Here is a 24,021-nt window from a genome sequence, read left to right on the forward strand (position 1 = left end):
TATCAAGACGAATTTTCTTGACAGGATAATCGGGAAAATGAGCTCTTATTCGAATTAGTTGAGCTAGCAATCTCGCAAACGCCTGGTTACGAGTTGACAACAAAGAAACATGTGACCATCTAGTTGATGCATCAATTAAAACCATAAAATATCTAAATGGTCCACGTGATGGGTGTATTGGCCCACAAATATCACCATGTATACGCTCTAAAAAACTGATAGATTCATTTCCAATTTTTGTTGGTGATGGCCGAATTATCAACTTCCCCTGTGAGCAAGAGCTGCATGAGAACTTATTCGATGGAATAATTTCTCTACTCATTAATTGATGACCGCATGAATTTTCAATTATTTTTCGCATCATTATATAACCGGGATGGCCCAACCGGTCATGCCAAATTAGAAATTTATCATTATTTGTAAACTTCTGGTTTACAGTTGCATGTGCTTCAGTTGTACTAATATAAGTGTAGTACAGGCCAGAGGATAAAACCGATAACTTTTCCATTACACATTTTGTGTCTGAATTGTGTTTTGTAATATACAGATGTTCAATCCCTCCATCATCTCCTGTTTCAATATGGTATCCATTTAGGCGGATATCTTTGAAACTTAATAAATTTCTATGGGACCTGGGGGAATATAATGCATTATCAATGTGCAATATTGTTCCACCACGTAACAACATATGGGCTCTTCCGGAGCCTTCAATTATTTTTGAGGTGCCAGAAATAGTACTGACATCAGTTTTTCGATTCACTAAATTAGAGAAATATCTTTTATGCTTGAGAATTGTGTGAGTTGTTGCACTGTCAGCAAGGCACATATCTTCATTACTGGAGCTAGCGTCCATATTCATTCTAAGAACAATAATAATTTTTTTTAACAATAAGTTATAAGCGCACATTAAAAACACAAATTATTTAAATAGTAAATTATGTAAACAAACAAGTAGAAAACACAGTTTATTATTATTAGAAAATAAAATTCAAAACATCCATAAAACATAAAAAGAAAATTTCCACAAAAATTTTATTTCTTGACGCTTCCATCTCCAATAAGGTGATCAATTTTTCCATCTGGATCAGCAAAGAAGTCACCAATATCTAAATGGGTAACATCCATATTACCATAATCTGGATCATCATCTTCATTAGCAAAGTGAGTCTCAATCTTTTCCTTTTTATTTTTTAGTGATTTTTGATAAAGATCAACAAGGTGTTTTGGAGTACGACAAGTGCGACTCCAATGACCTTTTCCTCCACAACGATAGCAAATATTTTCATTTGTTTTGCTACTCTGACCCTCTTTTTCATTCTTTTCAACATTTTTCCACTTCGGGTGGAAATATGTGTTTTTATGATTCCCATTGCGACCACGATCAAAACCAAGACCATGAGCATAATTACGACCACGACCATGACCACGTGCATATGCACGACCGCGACCACGATTTTTCCTATAGTGGTCGTGCCTTGCCACATTCACTTCTGGGAATGGAGTTGTACCAGTGGGACGGGCCTCGTGATTTTTCATCAATAGTTCATTATTTTGCTCAGCCACAAGAAGACAAGATATTAGGTCAGAATATTTAATAAACCCCTTTTCTCGATACTGCTGCTGCAGGAGCACATTGGATGCATGAAAAGTGGAAAATGTTTTTTCTAGCATATCTTCATCAGTTACTTTTTCTCCACATAATAATAACTTAGAAGTTATTCTAAACATTGCAGAATTATAATCACTTACACTTTTAAAATCCTGCAAACGTAAATGCATCCATTCATATCGAGCTTTTGGTAGGATAACAATTTTTTGATGATCATATCTATCTTTCAAATTTTTCCACAAGACATGTGGGTCAGTTACGGTAAGATACTCATTTTTAAGATCCTCGTGAAGGTGACGACGGAGGAATATCATGGCTTTTGCCTTTTGTTGATCAGATGATTTATTTCCTTCTTTAATAGTATCACCGTGACCTTCTGCGCTTAAATGAATTTGGGCGTCTAGGGCCCATGTCAAATAGTTCTTTCCCGAAATATCAAGAGCCCCAAAATCCAATTTTGTAAGATTTGACATACTTAGTAGTTCTGAGAGCGTCGTGCTGATAACGTATTATAAACTAAATGGAACTATATAGAGATCAAAAGATAGGAAGAGAAGAGAACAAGCAACATTCTATTATATTCTTCTCAAAGGTAAACTTTACATTGTAACATGAGTCTTATTTATAGGACCCAAGGAAGGTAGAAAATTAAGTACATAAAAGTGGAATAGGAAGATGAAGAATAAGAAGAGGGATGGACATCCACTAGTATAAATGTTTATAACAATATAATATTTTTAAGTCTTTTTTTTATAGAATCAATTCCGACCCGAACTTATTAGTTTATCAGTTTAAACTTGTAAATAATTTTTTAACTTAATCAAAAATAAAAAGACAAAAAAACTTATATATATATAATCAAAAATCCTAAAAAACACTATAATTCTATTCAATAAATAAAGGAAAAGTATTCAGATACTCCCACCTTATGAGAGACCATCTGATGTACTCTCTCCTAAATAAAAGTATTCAGATACCCCTACCTTATGAGGGACCATCTGACTTACTAACCTCTAAAAAACACTCAACAAACAATTCTCATCTATGTTGCCTTCCGGGCTTTCTTCCCCTTAATCGGACATGTTACTTCCTTTCGATCGCATAAAGGTAACGCATAAGACTCCACTCAGCGAGCAACTATCCTAATGCTAGAATGCGAATGTAACTTCGTCCACTAAAAAAACAAACAAACCAAAAATATTGAGCCGAACTACGACGCTCTAATTCCTCAAAGGGGATACGTAGGCATTAGGTCGCGGGGCCTAAGCGAGCACAATTTTGTAAATATTCATTCTTTTCCCCGTATTTTCTTCTCTCTCTTTTTGCATGCATTCCCTTCTATAATTAGGCTTTAGACTTTCAGATTACACCCTTAGATTAGAACAAACTTAATTTGATCCTGTTGAGTACCACAGACGTGAAGGGTGTTAATACCTTTCCCTTGCGTAACCGACTTCCTTAGCCGATCTTTGGTCGTAAGACCTTTTCTTATACTTTTTTTCTTTCTGGTTTTCTCGATATGTTTCCTTCCCTTTGGGGATAAATAAAGTTCGGCGGCGACTCTGTTGATTCCGATCATTTTTCACGAGTGTCCGACAATAATGTCCTAAACTTTTTGACTTTGACAAAAATGGGGAGAAACATTATTGATGTTATTTTGATGATATCCCTAAAATATTGCTTGCATAATATATGTATGTGTGTGTGTGTGGGTGCATCTACGGAACGTGGTAGAAACAGAGTGTTCCATAGATGCACCTACGGAACAATCTGCTATATTTTCAAATCATGTTGGTTTCACTACAAAACTCAATTTTTATTGCAAAAATGTAAAATTAAAATAATGCATTTTAAAGACAATAGTAGATAGACCAAAAAACATACATCATATAAATAATGTCGGTCATAATATCGAATACATCATCAAAATAACATAAGTAACATACATACATCATCAAAGAAATACAGACATAAAAATATACCGTAAACATCACTATTGTATGTATCAGACATCATCCTGCCGCTCTCATTTGCCTCTGGCCCCGCCTCCGCCTCTGCGTCCACCATGGCCTCTCTTGGCTTTGCCTCTAGCGTCAAGTGCCCCACCAGTCTTGGCACGATTTCTACGGTATAGAAATGCCTCCTGTGCCATCCTAATCATAACATCCACCATACGCCTCTCCGCAGACCCCCTAGGGAATAAACTATCTGCAATGGCTCCCAGGCCCGTGTCAACTATCTCACGACACCGAGGAAAGAGATCGTGAGTGTGGTCCAACTCAGTCTAATGAGCCTGGATAATCTCCTTGTGGGCTGGTCTGAGCGGATCTCCAGGTGCGGAGGGCAGCATGTACGGGTGTGACACCTTATAGTACCAGGTGATGTACCCCTCGACGCAATTCTAGTCCCTCTCTGCTTTCGTCGCCCAAGCCTCCTCAGGAACCATGTGATGCTCCCAGTTTGCAAAGACCTCATCTGACTGCCGATGGGTCATGGTGAAAGGAGCGGAGACTATAGGGTTCGAGGTATCGTAGATAACATATAACACATAATGCACTCTGGAAAATAACATACAATGATGGTCGAGCTGGCGGCCAACCATCCAGAATACTGTGCTATCTCATCAAAGGGAACCGTCTCCCAGTGCTCAGCATAGCAGTCATAATATACGTTCTCGGAAGCCATGCGATCAAGTCCGCGCCTATAAGGATCCAACACCTAGTTCCCTCTGCAGGGGCTGAATCTACTGGCATGCGGCATGAGCTCAGTGCAGGTCAACACCTCTCCCCAACCAATAATATTTGGGAAGTGCTGTAGTATCCAAGTCTGGAGGAAAACACGGTTATTTTAATTTACTATCACAAATATATAATAAGTAAAAGAGGATAAGATTGTTACCACTAAAAGGGTACAGCTGCCTGCCACCGTCCTTGCCTTCCATAAGCATCCCTCTCCTAGTCTGTAGTAATTGTACGCCAGTACAGCCGCTCCCTAGTTGTACTCATGGATACGTGATGTATATGATAAGTACACCAGTTAGACGACGTCTGTGTACGATGAGCTCGTGTACACAAAGAGCTTAGTGCCTATCAAATATAGGAAGTAACATCTCAATACCCGTTCTCTGTGTATATCTTCCTCCAGCTCGTCGTCAGCAGCCTAATGTGCTGCAAGAAGCTCCGCATTATATAACCTCTGCAAGGTGTGAAACCTTACATGCGCCCCATGGGTCCTCTCCACCTCCTCAAGTGCATTATATAAATATATGTGTGTGTGTGTGCGCAAAAGAATTTAAAATGTATTTCAGGGACATCCGTAAAAAGGAACTAAGAACTTCTAAAGTTTAGAAGGTTCAATTAATCAAGCTATGATAAAGATGTTGTTCAAACTCTGATGAAGGAAATTTTATCGATTAGAATGTTCTGAGAGATCGAGTGCTGAAAACAAAATTCAAACCTTGTGAAGGGTCTGATAGATCAAGCTGTGATGATAAACCTATCTGATGATTAGAAGGTTATTAAGAAGAGAGAATGACTGATAAACTAACTCTGATAAATCGTTTTCACATGCTTAAATCAGAATTCTAATATTTGGTAATCAAGCTAAGAAAATCCTACTTGTCTAGTAAAGTCTCAAGTTTTAGATTCAGGGGAAGCTTATGCTAAACAATGCTCAGATATCCCTTCATTCTAAATTGTAAGTCTTTGACTCAGTGGGAGCTTATGCTAAAACAAGGGAAGTTTTCTTCCATACTCTATTTCGATTATGATATTACCTTGTAAAATTGTTACATCAAAATACATGGTTTTGTCATCATTAAAAAGGGAGAGGATATTAGAACAAGATTTGGTTATGCACTCCATCTCTAAGTTTTGATGATAACAATACATATATTTTATATGTAAAAAAATTTGTTTCTAATGTTTCCTTGAGTGTGGAGATCAGAAGCTCTGTGTGATTCAAGACCGTTGTCTAAAGAATTAACAAATATGGTGTCGTTAGAAAGACTATTCGCTTCAACCTCTGAAGAAACATCGGTAGTTCTGAATGTTGAATGTTAATCAGAATGGGATCTCCTATGTACTTCTCAATAAGCTGCTGCTTCACAAGTCTCAAGTATCTCCAACAGAAATAGGTCTACAAGAAGTTGTTGCTTCATATTAGAAAACAAAGTCTACATCAGATACAAGTTGTTGCTTAAAGATCAGATGTCAAGATATGTTTGTCAGAAGTTTTTTTTTTTGGAAATCTTGGTATCCGGCCTTGCGACCGACTAATCCAAGAGGGACCAATCCCACCGTCCACTAGCGGGGGCCCCGTTTAAAGCCAGAACAAAGTTCTGTACGGACTGGCCCACGCAAGGATTGATAGCACCCAACAAGATTCGAACTCAGGACCTTGAGAGGAGCACACTCTCAAGACCCAAGCCTCCACCGCTAGGCCAATCCATAGGGGTTATGTTTGTCAGAAGAGTTATTGCTCGTTACTCTGATGACATAGTCAAGATCAGCTGATAAAGGTCAAAATCAGATATGTAAATGACAAAATTAGAAATACGAATTAGTTGTCATGACTCAAAGTTTAGATATCAAGACGTGTTCCTCTGATATGTTGTTTCATTAATATCTGAAGACATTGTTCTTTTCTGAAAGACTCTGACACTATTGCACATAATGTGATATGATTTCTTTCTCACTCTTCAAATCAATTATCTTACTTCAGATACGGATTTGTTCAAGGAAGTCCTACGTCGTTCTTCAGAAAGGTTGTTGCTATTATTTTTGAGAGACAAAGTTTTGTTCCTATTGGTTCTTATGTTCCCATGCTATCCTAACAAAGTAGTTTCTAAACTACTCATCAGAAAACTCATCAGAAGACCAAAGAAAGGAAAGTGATCTCTTCCAAACTTACTACTTCAGAATCAGAAGTACATCATTTGAAGATAAGATCAATAAACTTTCTCAAGAAGATTTAGTACAACGGTATGCTTGAACTACTCCACTATTACCAAGACGTTCATATTATTCAAAAGTTGTCTTCCACATCATCATGTCAAAGCTGCCAGCTACAGGTTAAGGAAGTAACACGGTGCTCTATCCAACATCTACACTTGATTCTATTTGTTGGAAAGTAAACGCTGGCTTTTAGAAAAGACTCTTCTATCCTCAAAACTTCTCTTTCTCTAAAGGCTATAAATGAAGATCAAGACTTCAGAAGAAATGCTGTTGATTGCCACTGCAATAGCCAAAGATGCTGCTAGTTGCAAATGTCAAAGCAAAAGATTTTGTTCATCTCAAATGCTAAAGCTGCAATGCTACTACTTGCGAAGAAGCTAGAGCTAAATCCAAGCAAAGCAAAAGCTGTTGCAACATCATGAAAGCTGAAGCTCAAAGGAAAAAAAGAAGAAAAAGAAGATTACTACAAGATGCTACCCAACATTTATTATATACATCTTTGTAGAATTATGTAAAAGCAAAGAGTTGTTGCTCAGATCTTGCTCAACACTTTTGTTTTGTATTTCTACTTAAACATTTGTGTAATCTACTTATTAGAAGCATGCATGTAAACACAATGTTAATCAATTCATATTGATTGTTCCTTGAGTGACTAGTCTTAGTCTGTATACTCAAGAAGACGGTGACAGTTTGTCATCGTGGGAAATTTTCTTTAGGGGACCAGTTGGGTCGAAATTCTTAAAGAAGTCGTTGATCATTATCTTAGGGGACCAGTTGAGTCCAAATTCTTAAGAGATCACTAGCAGAATTAATCAATATTTTGGTTGTTAGCCACCAGCAGTTGCCCCGTGCATTTGTAATCATTTCTATGATTAGTGGATTAAGTCCTTTTCTAAAGAAATCACCTTGGTAGGTGGACACGACTAACCTTTTTTAAGGGGAACGTGAATAAATGAATGTGTCATCTTTCTCTTTATTGCATTCGATATTGTTTATCGCATACGAACGATCTTTCTAAAAAGAAGAGTTTTGAAAACTCAATTCAACTCCTTTTTTTCTCTAACTTCAAAAAATCCACCTTAAAATAATGTTATAGTTGAATAAATGGTTAATTCAATTTAAAATTTACATTATGATTAATTCAACTTATAATTAATCATTTTCGAAAAGTCAATAGTTGAACCTAAAATCTAAGAAGATATCCAATTTCTTCTTTTTGCATGTGCTTCATCTAAATATAACATTTTAATTTTATTAAACATGAAAGTTAGTTATGAAATGATAAGAAGGATGGATGGTCAAACTAAAAAAATCATGAGAATAAAAAGGAAGAAGTGGAGAATTTGAGAAAGCTAGTAGTGGGGGACCATTGACAGAGTGGGATGGAGGAGAATTTTGGAATGGCATACATTGTTGAGAGACACGCTTGAACTATGGTGGGGTCATTACAGCTCAACTCTTTTGTTTTTTCTTTCCTTTTTATTATGTTTCATTTTCTCATCTTTAACTTCAATTTAATATCAGCCGTGCGATCGTTTTTGCGACAAGTTGCCGCATTCAACTCATTTTTCTTCAAGTACCATTGTCATTGATAAGTCTTTTCAACTATTTATTGCGTTGCAAAAATATTTTTATATTATCTTAATTCAAACCAAAGTTTAAATTATGATATTTGATGATGTGTATGAATTTTTAATTGTTATTATTATTCATCTATAAAAAAAAGTTAAATATTATTTTTTGAAAAAATTAAAATTAAATAAATATTTATAATTAAAACGATTCACTCAGGTATAAGATATTCTGAAAATGATAAGAAAGAGTTTAAAATTTCAATTCAAATTTTGAAAAAATAGCAAATAGTAAATTATATAACACAAACAAGATAAAAGATTTAACTTCTAGATCGGATAATCATAAACCAAAGAAATAAATTTTGACTTTAATCACCAAAAAAGTGAAGCTTTACTCTTTAAGATAACTCTTGCAACTACTCCGTTTTATTTTGGAAAATACATTTATTTTGCTATTTCTAAATAATTCAAACCACAGTGAATCAAATAGTGTTAAAAGTCAACCGACTAACCCATAAAGACCACCAAACTGCAAACAATGGTACGAAATCTTTCCTTGAGATATCGTTGAGATACCTAACCAATTAAGAATAGTAGTCCATAGTCCACCAAAAAAATTACATGTTACAAACAAATTATCTATGTCTTCAGCCACGCCAAATTTGCCACGCTTCTATGATCATCTGTAACAAGAATATGCCGCCTAACCAAATTGTTCTCCGTCGAAATATAATTTAGTAACAACCGCTAGACAAAAATAGATATCTTAAGCGGCACAGTTTTTCAAACATAAAAATTGATAATTAGCCTGATTGTCCATAACGTCAACTTCAGACAAATATTTATAAGCACTGCTAACCGAGTAGCAAGAAGAGCAATGTAAAGTCCACACCCAACGTTATTCTACTTCCACCTGTAAAACAACTGAGGTTAATTGCTCACTACACTCTCTCACTAACTCCTCCTCCTAAGCAAACAACCTCCTACGCCACTTTCGCGTCTCTTCACTCTCCTCCACTCCAATTCGTTCATTTCTGCTATTGATTGTCGCACGTTTAATCTATATGCTAAATCTAATAGTCTACTAAATCCCTCCTTCAAAGGCATATCATCCAGCCAAGGATCTATCTAAAACAGAGTAGAATACTCATCTCATATCTTTGATCAATGTTGTCAATCAACCACCCTCCATCAACCAAATTGACACCCTTCCGTATGTTTTTCAAATTCCTCCATGAAACAACAGATCCACTGCTACCCCTAAAAAATAATCGCCCCTTCCTCTCCATACCGAGCACTCAAAACCCTATACCATAGACTTCCTGTCTCATTTAGAATCCTCCAATACCATTTACCAAGTAAGGCTAAGTTAAACTCCTTCAACCTCTTAACCCCCAAACCTCCATTTTCTTTTTTCAAACAAATAATATCCCAATTGATCACTGCAATTTTTCTCACCCCTCACCCCAAGCATTAAAAATAGATTCAAGATAAGATATGATACTTGAAGACGCCTTGAAGAAAGAACGTGGATCGAAATAGAAAACAAGACAGATTTTATAAGAATCTGACGACCCCCATAGAGAGAAAGTGACTTTTCCACCCCGACAGTCTTCTTTTGATACAATCAATCAATGGATACTTAAAATTAAGCTTCCTAGAATCTTCATGAATAGGCAACCCTAAATACAAAAAAGGTAGACAGTCGTGCTTACTGTTCATAACACTCGCTACCTCTTGCAACCATGATTTTGAGACGTTGACCCCAAACAACGTGCTTTTATGAAGGTTATTTTTTAAAACCGAAATAGCTTAAAAAAGAATCAACACCACCTTCAAAGCTCGGACACTAGCCCAACTTTTAATTCCCACCAATAACGTATCATCGGCGAATTATAAATGAGAAATTTAGCAGCATTTTGCGCTTCCGTCCATATATATTCTTTTTTTCACTAAAGCATTTATCAAAACATGTAATCCTTCATTCGCTATCATAAAAATAAAAGGGGAAAAGTAATATTATATTATGTTTTTAATCCCTATAAATTTACCAAATTTTATTTTTTGGTACTGTATGTTTTAGTTATTACAAATTTATTATGTACTTAGTTTTAGTCATTGCTTTTAAAGCAATTTGTATTTTTGAACGAATATTTTGCATTCATGTTTAGAATGTTATAAAATATTTCTTGAAAAAAAGAGAAATGAAAATTTAATTTTTAAGTCGAAATTTTCACTACTTTTATCATTATCTTTTGAAGCGTAAAAAAATCATATTTAATTTTTCACATTATAAAAAGTTATAAAATTTGGTAAAGAAATTTTTTATAAAATTATAAACATGTTTGAACAAAATTTATTTAAAAATTTAAAAGTTTAAAGATAAGTAAATAATTTTGAAAACTTTAAAAAGTAGAGCAGATAAAAATTACATACAGAAAATTTTTGTAAGAACTAAAACATGTTATTTTTATAAAAATTTAAAATAAAATTTAAAATATTTATAAAAACAAAAAAACATATTTCATCTTTTTTTATATAAAAAGTATTTATATCCTTATAGAAAATTCGGATAGGCTGGGGACATATTCCAATTGTCAACTTTTTTTTTATTAGTAAAATTAATGCTTGAGTGAATTTGCCATATATGGATATGATATCAATACAGTTTTTTTTTACTAAATCGGTACAGTTTGTTTGACAAGAGATTTTGTGAAACTATTTATAAATAGTCATAAGCTATTTATAAATAGTCATAAGCTATTATTTGTCTCTAAAAAATAGTGATGACTTTGGGTTTCTTATTCTTTTTTATATTTTAATTTAAACAGCAATATTTTAGACTAATTCATGAAACCTCGGTGTATTTTCCAAAAGCGAATTCATAATACGACAATATTACCTCGATGTATTTTGCATTACTTACAATGCTTTTGTGATGGCAACAGAGCACATTAGGGTTAATTTTTGCCTCTCTAATTCAAATCTGAATTTTCAAATAATTTTTGTTATTCGTTCCAAACTCAAACGAGAATAAAAAATTAAAACTCAAACAGGTTTGAGTATCTCTCTCGTCACCATCTATTTAATAAAATTAATTAATTTAATAAAAATGTTTATTTTTTTTAAAAATTAAATTAAATTATAAATGATAAAATAAAATAATCTCACAAAATTATATAGATACATTTCAAATATTTTAAATAATAAATACAAATTAAATTATTAAACCACATATTTAATATTCTAATTCATCAAAAATAAATAATAATATACATAATAAAATAAACATGGCGGGTTCGGGATGGATACTAGTGTCTCTATTACCCGACTCGTTTCCATATTTTATAATCAAGAAAAACTCAAACCCGAATTCAAATCCAACTAAAGCGAGTCTTCCCCGTTAACTTTGGGACGAGTTCAGGTGGATACCTGCGGGTATGAATTTTGTTGCCATGTCTAATGGGAACGACTTATATCTATAGAAGAATGATAACACGGGTAATTAGTAAGATCTTTTAGTAGTGTTTTTGTTAAAAAAATGTCTTGACACCATTTTTTAACACAATATTGTACGGTGTTTATGAATACATGAGCAGTATTTTTGTATTATTTTGATTTTTTTATATATTTTTTTAAAAAATTATTTTGATTAATGAAATATTATAACTTGGTTAATACAATTTAGAATTTGGTTGATATATATTCTGACATAAAAAAATAGTCTTATGTAATAAATTAACTTTTGTTAATATTATGTATAAAGTTTATTAATAGAGTTCATAACTTAGTTAATAAATTCTTAAATATAAAAAATATATATTAAACAGTAAAATGAAGCTGGTTAATGTAATGTAAAAGTTGGTTAATACAATTTTAAATTAGTGTAAGAATATGGTTAATAGTGTGTATTTTATTGATTAATGAAATAGAGAAATTGATTAATAAATCATAAGTAAAATAATTGGTTAATAAGTTAATACAATTGTAAAGTTGATTAATGACACAACCTTATATTTATGTTATAAAATAAATTTTAAAAATAATTTTATAAAAAAAATTTTTTAAAAATAATATTATTGTTAAATACGGTGAACAATATATACGGTGAACAATATATACGGTGCAAGTATGGGTGTAGGAAAGGGAAGTCAAGATAACAAACATGTTTTGTTAAATATGACTCAGAAAATTCCAAGAGGTTTTAAGTTCACCTTGTTATTGTAGATAGACAATTAGGATGCGGAGGTTTTAGATATTATTGAAAATTGAGTTTTATTATTATATACTGACTCGTGCATGTGATTCGTCACTCGTGCATGTTAGATAATTATATCATTTTTTCTATTTTAAATAAAATATAATTAATTTTAATTTGTCGTGAGTAGGGAATTATATAAATTTTGTTTACTAAAATAATTAAAATTATTTTAATTTTAATAAATATTATATTTATAATAGTTATACTCTATCCGATTTGTTATTATTAATATGATTTGTTTTGTTCAATATACTTGTGATTTATGATTATGTAAATTATAGTTCGAATACCCTATCGATATTAGAATTTTGGTGACATGATATTTGTACATTGTTATCCAATTTTCTTTTAAAGACATGTAATATTTTAATTTTATAAAATCCAATCATTTATTTTAAATATTTTTTCATTAAAATGGATTCCAATTTTCTATGTATTATGTAAGTGATGACATATCTTATCCGTGTGACGTTACTTGACATGATCATTATGTGATAGAGAAAACAATTGGATATTTGTTTAAATATTTTCAATTTTTAATTTAATAATTCAACTATTATCCTCTATCAAATGAGAGAATTTAGCATGTCAATTGTATAGAAAGAAAAAACAAATAGTATTATTTTATAGAGACTTATATTGATGATATTATAGTCTTATGTTATTAATAAAAATTCATGACTATTTGTGGTATATTCTCAAGAATAGTTAAAATTAAGTCTCATATTTTTTTCTCTGCGTGTGATATGTTTTTCAAATGTGTGTGATTATAATTGTAGCATTTGAGTTATGAGTGAGTTATTAAAATGTTGTATATAATCCTATATTTAAAACTTATAATTATAGGAATTTGATCTCACTCAAATGATGACAAGCCTCTTTTATATGACCGTCATACTCTTTCACGTGAAACTATGTAAATAATGATATACTCTATTTATGTGCAAAATATGTGGTTGAGTTTGTAAAACTATAATGATTATATATTATACAACCACTTCTCTATATAGTTTTGCACTAAAATTAAATCACATTAATATCTCATTGTTTAAATATAATCAGAGTATTTAATACTAGTGGACTCTGATAAATCATTATCCTATTTATAAATATCGGATAAATGGAAGTGCATGTGTACACAATTATATATCTGATATTGTCATGTATTCTTGCGTGCACTATAAAGTATGATACATTCTAAGAAGGCTTCAAAATACACAATAACTCTAAAAAGTCTTATTCTACTTTACCAAGATATATATTATTCTCTTAATCTCGAAAAGCATCATAACATTATGTTTATGTCACTCTTGTTGGAAAATGCACAATAATTCTTTTTTTTTTTGGCTTTATACCACCGGTTTAGTCCGGTTCGGGGGGCGAGTTCTGGCATCAAGTGGTTCCATCCCCCTCCCGATCGCAGTTGCGGGGGATCGAACCGTGGTTCTCCCTACCAAGTGCACAATAATTCTTTTAGCAGATACAATAATTCTTTACTACATTTAATAGCTAATAGGTTTGGGAATGTGAAAAGGAGTTGGGTTAATTACATTATTGTGTTATTTTTTTTATTGTTTCCAAATTAATTGAATCAACACGTTTATATCAAAAATTTCAATTATATAATAATATTTTAATAGTTTAGTAATTATACTTTCTTATTTTACAAAACGGGATTGCACTCTTTATTTTTATATAATTATCATATTTAACTTTGATCATTAATTTTATATAATTATATAATTTCACTCTTTATCTTTTACATAATTACTACTATTATATTTAGCTTCCATCATTAACTTTGATTACTAATAAAATTTATATTTATTCTTAGAAATTTAGAATACCATTTAATAATATCATTTAGTATAAAAATTTAAAATATTTTAATGATTAACTATCATTTAGCATAGAAATTTGAGATATAGAGAATATATATCATCTCTATATATATACCCAACGCATACAACGCATACCTCTATGCATTCTAAGATTTTAAAACAAATGTCAATTAATTCAGTCATTAGCTATAATTTGAATCCTTAATAATTTGAATCTGGTGAGGATTTTCTCAATATTAATTCTTTTAAATAATACCTTTATTATATTTAACTGAAAAAAGGAAGGATTTGATTTCACTGTACATGAATAAAGTGTACTTCCTCATCATTAATTCTTTTAAAAAATACCTTTATTTTATTTTTGATTCGGTATAACTTCGGTTTAGTTTTAAATATCTCTATACCAAACACGTTTTTAATCAATTTGTCCTAAAATTGATATTCTTTTTTGTTATTAAGTTTCAGTATTATTTTTTTAATTTTTTTTAAAATCAAGAAAAATAATAATATTTATTTTTATTATTCTTTGACATATAATTATGCTGATAATTTAAATTTTGAAATTTACTTTAAAAATTAAATTTTATTCTTATCTTTTAATTTTTATGAAAAGACGCTAAAAAATAATACTTAATTATTTTATAGTTATATGATTTACATATACTAAAAAATGAAAATACATTTCATAAAATTTTATATTAAATAAATTATATGAATATATTGATTTTATTGACATAAATTAAAAGAAATTCTAATTTATATATATGTATATATATATATATATATATATATATATATATATATATATATATATATATATATATATATATATATATATATATATATATATCTATATATATATATGTATAAAAGTTTACTTATTTATTACTATTAAATTATTAATTAAAATAATTAATATTTTTAGTTTATGAAAGGATTTTAATATTAATTTGTACCCTTTATATTTGAAAATAACTTATAAAAATAAAAATAGATTTCACAAACTTTTATATTATATAAATTATATGAGTATATTGATATTATTGACATAAATTTAAACGAATTCTAATATATAACATAAATTATATGAGTATATTGATATTATTGACATAAATTGATTTATGAGTGAATAATAAAAATTAATATCAATTATGAATCAATTAATTATATAAATTTTTGGTTTTGTATCAATTATTACCAATTATTAATTCCATACCAATTATAACACATATTCTCAAATATTTTAGATTAAATGTAATAAGTTGTTTTTTTTCAAATATGCAAAACATGAAAAACATAAAATTGTTGAGACCCTAAACATATAATCACTCAATAAATTTTAAGCGCTAATTAATTATTGTAATTCAATTTTAATTTATTTTATAAAATTAGTTGTAACATAACATAAAAAAACACCAAAAAATAATTATTTTTTATTATAATTAATACACACAAAATTTTAATAATGCATGAAAACAAATTTAGTCACATTAAATAAAAATATAGAAAATATTATATAATAATTATATATCTATCAATTTTATTTTATATCTGATGTACTTTTTAATTTATATATATATATATATATATATATATATATATATATATATATATATATATATATATATATATATATATATATATATATTTGTTACATTACCAACAGTAGATTTATATTAGTAAAAACTTATATTAAAGGATGCACAGTAATAAGTTTAAATCACTAAATTATATAATTATTAAATTAGATTAGTCAATATAAATGAAAATGTAATGCGTTATAATTCATATTTTTTAAAAAATTAATACAAGTCATTTGATTTTTGATATTATGAATAAATTTGATTTCGAGTGAATAATGAAAATTAATGTGAATTATGATTCAGAATTGGTTAAAAGTCATAGGTTCAATTCCATATAAAAAATAATTTTGGCTTGTTTGATATTATTAATTCAGAATTGTTTAAAAATGAAATTATAATTAAAAATTAATTTAGTATTAAAAAATGAAAAATAAAAAATAAAAGTCAACGTGGGATTATTTTGTGAGGAACCAAAATATATATATATATATATATATATATATATATATATATATATATATATATATATATATATATATATATATATATATATATATATATATATATATATATATATATATATATATATATATATATATATATATATATATATATATGACGGGTTCGAAGATCAATTAATATGGATGGATAATAAAGATGAATACTATAGTGTAAAAAAATATTGGTTATTAAATTTAAAAAATGCAATAATATTCTCGAGAAAATTGTGTTTTCCATACATCATAATTTTTATAAGTTGGAAAATTATGATGTATGGAAAATACAATTTTCTTATGAAAAACTCAAATTTATCATTTTTTTATTTAATTTATATTATTATTATTTAATATTTATAAAAAAGATGGATATATTCATACAATATTTTTACATATTTAAATTCATATATATATATATATATATATATATATATATATATATATATATATATATATATATATATATATATATATATATATATATATATATGAAATTTATATTCCTATGATATTTTTTACAATTTTCTTATCACATTCATTAAAGATCATATGTTTAATGACTTATGAATTAATTGAATCAAATTATTAATTGAATCATAATATTATTTATTATTAAAGATACAATTTTCTAAATTACTACACAAATTTAACAAACATAATATTATTCAATTTATTAAATCTAATCAAATTATTAAACTAATATATTTTTTGGTGTATAATATATTTTATTTTATAATATTTGTTAATAGAAATTGTAAACTTAAAATTATAAACAATTATCAAAATTATAGGCATGTCTGACGGGCCAAACCTATTTTTCCATCATATATTTGGTTTAATAACAATTACGAAATCTATGTATATCCTGACAACTACTACAACTTGATAAATTAAATTAATATTTGTATGACAATCAACATTGAATTTTTTTCCTGTTAATTGGTATAAATTAATATACGTATTTAAGTGCTTCTCAAATTAAATAATTATAATGTATACTAAGATTCGACAATACGAAGGCTAGGAAGAAAATGACATATATAAAGTTATAAGTCATGAGTATATAAATCCAATCCAAAAATTATAACAGAGTCGATAATACAATACAGAAGAATTTAAAAATTATAGGCATGCCCGACGATCCGAACCATTTAGAAATTATAGGCATGCCCGACGATTCGAACCTATTTTTTTGACGGGCCGACAAAATATTTACTTAAATTGAACAGATATTACAGATCATATGTTTAATGACTTCTGAATTATTATAGCATAAAACTTTTAAATTACTACATAAATTTAACAAACATAATATTATTCAAATCATTAAATCTAAGCAGATTATTAAACCAATATATATTTTTGGTGTATAATATGTTTTATTTTATAATAATTGTTAATAGAAATTGTAAAATTAAAATTATAAACAATTATAAAAATTATAGGCATTCCCGACAGGCCAAACCTGTTTTTCCACCATATATTTGGTTTAATAGCAATTACAAAATATATGTATATCCTGACAACTATTACAACTTGATAAATTAAATCAATATTTGTATGACACTCAACATTGAATTTTTTTCTGTTAATTCGTATAAATTAATATATATTTTTTAACCATAACTATATAATATTTATTTAATATTTATATCGACTTTACGCGACCCGTGCGAACGCACGGGTCCTTTACTAGTTATATCAATAAAAAAAGAATTTTTATTGATGCATATATTAGTGTTAAAGACATTTACTTATGTGATTACATGTACGATCATATTATGGAACTTCCAAACAAGCAACAATGATGCAACATAAATTTATCATCTTCTCCTGACTCAAATCATCCAATAAAAATAATTAAATAGAAATTTAGAATAGTAGATAGATAAAAGTTATATCAATATCGAAAGAAAAAAAACTTATATCAATATAAAAAAATTTAAATATTTACAATATAATAATTTGAGTCTACTTTGCCACAAAAACCAATATCAAAGAATATAGGTTAAGAGAAACTAAATTTTTTATTATACAAAATTGAAGAACACCACACTACTACAAAACATACCCTGGGACGGACTCACATATGATTAAGGGGGTTCAAGTGCACCCCATCTGTTAGAACAAGATTTGTTCTGATCAATATTCTTAGTTTTGATGATAACAAGCATATGAATTTTGTATGAGATAATGTGGTACTCTAATACTATGCAATTTCCATTTCAGGAATTATATAAAGAGTATGCACAAAATCAGCGCAAGAAGCACTGACTCAGAAGGTTCAGCATGCAACATCAGAACATGGTCTGGCAAGACATCAGAAGATGGTCAAGCAGAATTAGAACATGGGTCTATGGAAGCATCAGAAGAACTTGAGATCAGAAGCAGAAGCACTGAAGTTCTCATGGTATCACGCTCAGAAGCACTTCAAGGTCAGAACACAAGAAGATGCTCTGCACCAAGCTGTTTGACTCTGATGACATTCAAACGTTATTTACACAAACATCAGATCAGAAGCAAGTACTAGACTGGCAGGCTACTCTGACTAACAAAAGGAACGTTAGAAGCTATTAAAGGCAACGTCAGTAGACACAGCGAAAACAAGGCTCGAGGTAGTTGACAAAAGAGTGAAACATTAAATGCAATGTTGTATGGAATACGCAAAGCATTAAATGCTCCCAACGGTCATCTTCTCAAGTGCCTATAAATATGAAGTTCTGATGAGAAGCAAGGTTACAACTTACGAATTACAACACTTGCGCAATATACAGAAACGCTGTCAAATTCAAAAGCTCTCAAACTTCATCATCAAACTCACTACATTGCTGTTGTAATATCTTAGTGAGATTTAAGCTTAAACTTAAGAGAAAATCACAGTTGTAATAATAGCTTTATAAGAAGCATTATAACTCTTAAAAGAATTTGTTTACATTAAGTTGTAAGTACTAGAGTGATCAGGTTGTTGATCAGTATACTCTAGCAAGTCTTAGAAGTTGTCTAAGCAGATTGTTCCTAGAGTGATCAAGTTGTGATCAAGATACTCTAGAAGACTTAGAGTGTTTCTAAGTGGAAAACCATTGTAATCTCGTGTGATTAGTGGATTAAATCCTCAGGTGAGGTAAATCACTCCATAGGGATGTACTGGAGTAGTTTAGTTAACAACGAACCAGGATAAAAATCATTGTGCAAATTGTTTTTATCTTACAAGTTTTAAAGCTACACTTATTCAAACCCCCCCCCTTTCTAAGTGTTTTTCTATCCTTCAATTGGCATCAGAGCGCCAGTTCTAAGGTGCAAGCACTTAATCGTGTTTAGAAAAGATTCAGGAAGAGAAAAACACTAAGTCAAGATGGTTGAGACTCCAACACCTACATCTACATCTACATCTGGCTCAGCTGAGCAATACAATGGAAATGGTAACAATGGTTACACTAGACCGCCAGTATTTGATGATGAAAACTTTGAATACTGGAAAGATAAACTTGAAAGTTACTTCCTTGGTCTAGATTGTGACTTATGGGATCTTCTGGTGGATGGTTACAAACATCCAGTGAACGCTACTGGCGTAAGGCTTACAAGATATGAAATGAATGATGATCAAAAGAAGCTTTTCAAAAATCATCATAAATGTAGGACTGTTTTGCTGAATGCTATCTCTCATGCTGAGTATGAGAAGATATCTAACAGGGAAACTGCCTATGATATATATGAGTCATTGAAAATGACCCATGAAGGAAATGCTCAAGCCAAGGAGACCAAAGCTCTTGCTCTAATCCAGAAATATGAAGCCTTCAAGATGGAGGACGATGAAGATATTGAGAAGATGTTCTCAAGATTTCAAACGCTAACTGCTGGATTAAGAGTTCTGGACAAAGGCTGCACCAAGGCTGATCATGTAAAGAAGATCATCAGAAGCTTACCCAGAAGATGGGGTCCAATGGTGACTGCATTCAAGATTGCAAAGAATCTGAATGAGGTTTCTTTGGAAGAGCTAATCAGTGCCTTGAGAAGCCATGAAATAGAGCTGGATGCAAATGAGCCTCAGAAGAAAGGTAAGTCTATTGCATTAAAATCTAATATTAAAAAATGCACTAACGCTTTTCAGGCTGAAGAAGTAGATTCTAAAGAATCAGAATCAGAAGAAGAAGATGAACTGTCCATGATCTCCAGAAGGGTAAACCAACTCTGGAAGAGCAAACAAAGGAAGTTCAAAAGCTTCAGAAGTTCATAGAAGTTTGAACGAGGAGAATCTTCTGGTGGCAGAAGATCTGACAAGAAGAAGGTCGTCTGCTATGAGTGCAATGAGCCTGGACACTTCAAGAATGAATGTCCAAAACTTCAGAAGGAGAATCCCAAGAAGAACTTTCATAAGAAGAAAGGTCTTATGGCAACATGGGATGATTCTGAATCAGAATCAGAATCAGACTCTGAAGGAGAGCAAGCCAACTTTGCACTGATGGCTATAGTGGATGATGGATCAGAATCAACATCAGAATCAGATTCTGAAGAGGTATTTTCTGAACTATCTAGAGAAGAGTTAGTTTCCAGTTTAACTGAACTTCTGGAACTCAAGGCTCATCTTAGTATCAAATACAAAAAGCTGAAAAAGCAATTTGAATTTGAAACTAAGAAGCTGGAAGTGGAAAATTCTGAACTGAAGGAAAAAGTTTTAAAATTATCCAAAGATAGTGGATCTCCTTCTGAATCAGAAAAATCCATTCCTAGTCTCAATCATATTCTGAAAGAATATGACTCGAGCTTCAGAAAGTTCCTATCTAGAAGTATTGGCAGAAGTCATCTTGCTTCTATGATATATGGTGTTTTTGGAAACAAAAGGTTTGGCTTTGGCTATGAGGGTGATACCTCACATAAATTTGAACCTGTTGATGATTTGAAAATCACATACAAGCCATTGTATGATCAGTTCAAATATGGCCACTCACATGATATCAAGCTCACATCACATGCATAGAGTTTTAACACAACACACACCAAGAAGCATGTGACACAACGTAAAAGATATCATGCTGACAAACCCAAAAGAATATCATGTTTTTCCTCCTGTTACTTATCATGCTAAACCCAAGTTCAATCAGAACTTGAGGAAAACTAACAAGAAAGGACCCAAGAAATTGTGGGTACCTAAGGAGAAGATAATTTTTGTTGCAGATATCCTTAGAAGCAAAGAAGGCAAAGCACAAAATGTCATGGTACCTGGACTCTGGGTGCTCGCAACACATGACGGGAAGAAGGTCTATGTTCCAAGACCTGGTGCTTAAGTCTGGCGGAGAAGTCAAGTTTGGAGGAGATCAGAAGGGCAAGATTATTGGCTCTAGAACCATAAGTATTGGTAACTCTCCTTCCATAACTAGTGTACTTCTTGTAGAAGGATTAGCACATAACTTATTGTCCATAAGTCAATTAAGTGACAATGGTTATGACATAATCTTCAATCAAAAGTCTTGCAAGGCTGTAAGTCAGAAGGATGGCTCAATCCTATTTACAGGCAAGAGAAAGAACAACATTTATAAGATTGATCTTTCTGATCTTGAGAAGCAGAAGGTGACTTGTCTTATGTCTGTTTCTGAATAGCAATGGGTCTGGCACAGAAGATTAGGACATGCGAGTTTGAGAAAGATTTCTCAGATTAACAAACTAAATCTGGTCAGAGGTCTCCCAAATCTGAAATACAAATCAGATGATCTTTGTGAAGCATGTCAGAAGGGCAATTTCTCCAGACCCGCATTCAAATCTAAGAATGTTGTCTCTTCCTCAAGGCTGTTAGAACTTCTGCACATTGATCTGTTTGGACCAGTCAAAACAGCATCTGTCAGAGGGAAGAAATATGGATTAGTCATCGTAGATGATTATAGCTGTTGGACATGGGTAAAGTTCTTAAAACACAAGGATGAGTCTCATTCAGTGTTCTTTGAATTCTGCACTCAGATCCAATCTGAGAAGGAGTGCAAAATCATAAAGGTCAGAAGTGATCATGGTGGCGAATTTGAGAACAGATTCTTTGAGGAGTTCTTCAAAGAAAATGGTATTGCCCATGATTTCTCTTGCCCTAGAACTCCACAGCAAAATGGAGTTGTAGAGCGAAAGAATAGGACTCTGCAAGAAATGGCCAGAACCATGATCAATGAGACCAATATGGCTAAGCACTTCTGGGCAGAAGCAATAAACACTGCATGTTATATTCAGAATAGAATCTCTATAAGACCTATTCTAAATAAGACTCCTTATGAATTGTGGAAGAACAGAAAGCCCAACATTTCATATTTTCATCCTTTTGGATGTGTGTGCTTTATTCTGAATACTAAATATCATCTTGGTAAGTTTGATTCTAAGGCACAAAAATGTTTTCTTCTTGGATATTCTGAACGCTCTAAAGGCTACAGAGTATACAATACTGAAACATTGATTGTAGAAGAATCAATCAATATCAGATTTGATGATAAGCTTGGTCTTGAAAAGCCAAAGCAGTTTGAGAATTTTGCAGATATAGATATTGACATATCAGAAGTTGGAGAACCAAGAAGCAAAGCTCCAGAAGCTGAAAGTCTCAGAAGCAAAGAATCAGAAGATCAAGTTGTTGCATCTTTAGAGAATTTCACAATTTCTGAAGAGCCAACAGTCAGAAGATCTTCTAGACTTACTTCAGCTCACTCAGAAGATGTGATCCTTGGAAAGAAAGATGATCCTATCAGAACAAGAGCATTCCTTAAGAACAATGCAGAGTGTCAATTAGGTCTTGTTTCTTTGATCGAGCCAACTTCTGTTGATCAAGCTCTAGAAGATCCAGACTGGATAATTGCCATGCAAGAAGAACTAAATCAGTTTACAAGGAATGATGTATGGGATTTGGTTCCTAGACCAAAAGGATTCAACATCATTGGTACAAAGTGGGTGTTCAGAAACAAGCTCAGTGAGAAGGGAGAAGTGGTAAGAAACAAAGCCAGACTGGTGGCTCAGGGATATAGTCAGCAAGAAGGGATTGACTATACAGAAACCTTTGCACCAGTGGCCAGGTTAGAATCTATTCGCTTATTGATTTATTTTGCCACTCAGCATAACATCACTCTGTATCAGATGGATGTTAAGGGTGCATTCTTAAATGGTTATATAGATGAGGAAGTCTATGTCCACCAACCTCCTGGTTTTGAAGACTTTAAGTCTCCAGAACATGTTTTTAAACTTAAGAAATCATTGTATGGATTGAAGCAAGCTCCCAGAGCTTGGTATGAAAGATTAAGTTCTTTCCTTCTGAACAATGGTTTCACTAGAGGACAAGTGGACACGACTCTTTTCTGTAAAACGTCTAAGAAGGACATTTTAATTTGTCAAATTTATGTTGATGATATTATCTTTGGAACATCTAATGCTTCACTTGGAAAGGAGTTTGCTAAGTCTATGCAGGCTGAATTTGAAATGAGTATGATGGGTGAACTCAAGTATTTCCTTGGGATTCAAATCAACCAAACTTCTGATAGAACTTATGTTCATCAAACGAAGTATGTGAAAGAACTTCTGAAGAAGTTTAATCTTTCTGAAAGCAAAGAAGCCAAAACTCCTATGCATCCAACGTGTGTTCTAGGTAAGGATGAGGTAAGTAAGAAGGTAGATCAGAAGTTGTACAGAGGTATGATTGGATCTCTTCTATATTTAACTGCTTCTAGACCTGACATTCTATTCAGT

General features: G+C 31.2%; 1 protein-coding gene across 1 annotated transcript; it reads right to left on the reverse strand.

Annotated features, from left to right (window-relative positions):
• Positions 1-1,032: 1,032 nt before the first annotated feature.
• Positions 1,033-2,082, reverse strand: LOC131639893 (uncharacterized). Its single transcript, XM_058910334.1, has one exon. It carries the CDS (start codon positions 2,080-2,082, stop codon positions 1,033-1,035), a length of 1,050 nt encoding a protein of 349 aa, XP_058766317.1.
• Between the last annotated feature and the right edge of the window lie 21,939 nt (positions 2,083-24,021).

The sequence above is a fragment of the Vicia villosa genome, unplaced genomic scaffold (assembly GCF_029867415.1).
Source record: "Vicia villosa cultivar HV-30 ecotype Madison, WI unplaced genomic scaffold, Vvil1.0 ctg.002837F_1_1, whole genome shotgun sequence".
Classification (NCBI taxonomy): Eukaryota; Viridiplantae; Streptophyta; class Magnoliopsida; order Fabales; family Fabaceae; genus Vicia; species Vicia villosa.

Bases quoted from the DNA above. Each gene is read 5' to 3' on its own strand.
- LOC131639893 (XM_058910334.1), bottom strand. From the start codon at position 2,082: ATGTCAAATCTTACAAAATTGGATTTTGGGGCTCTTGATATTTCGGGA.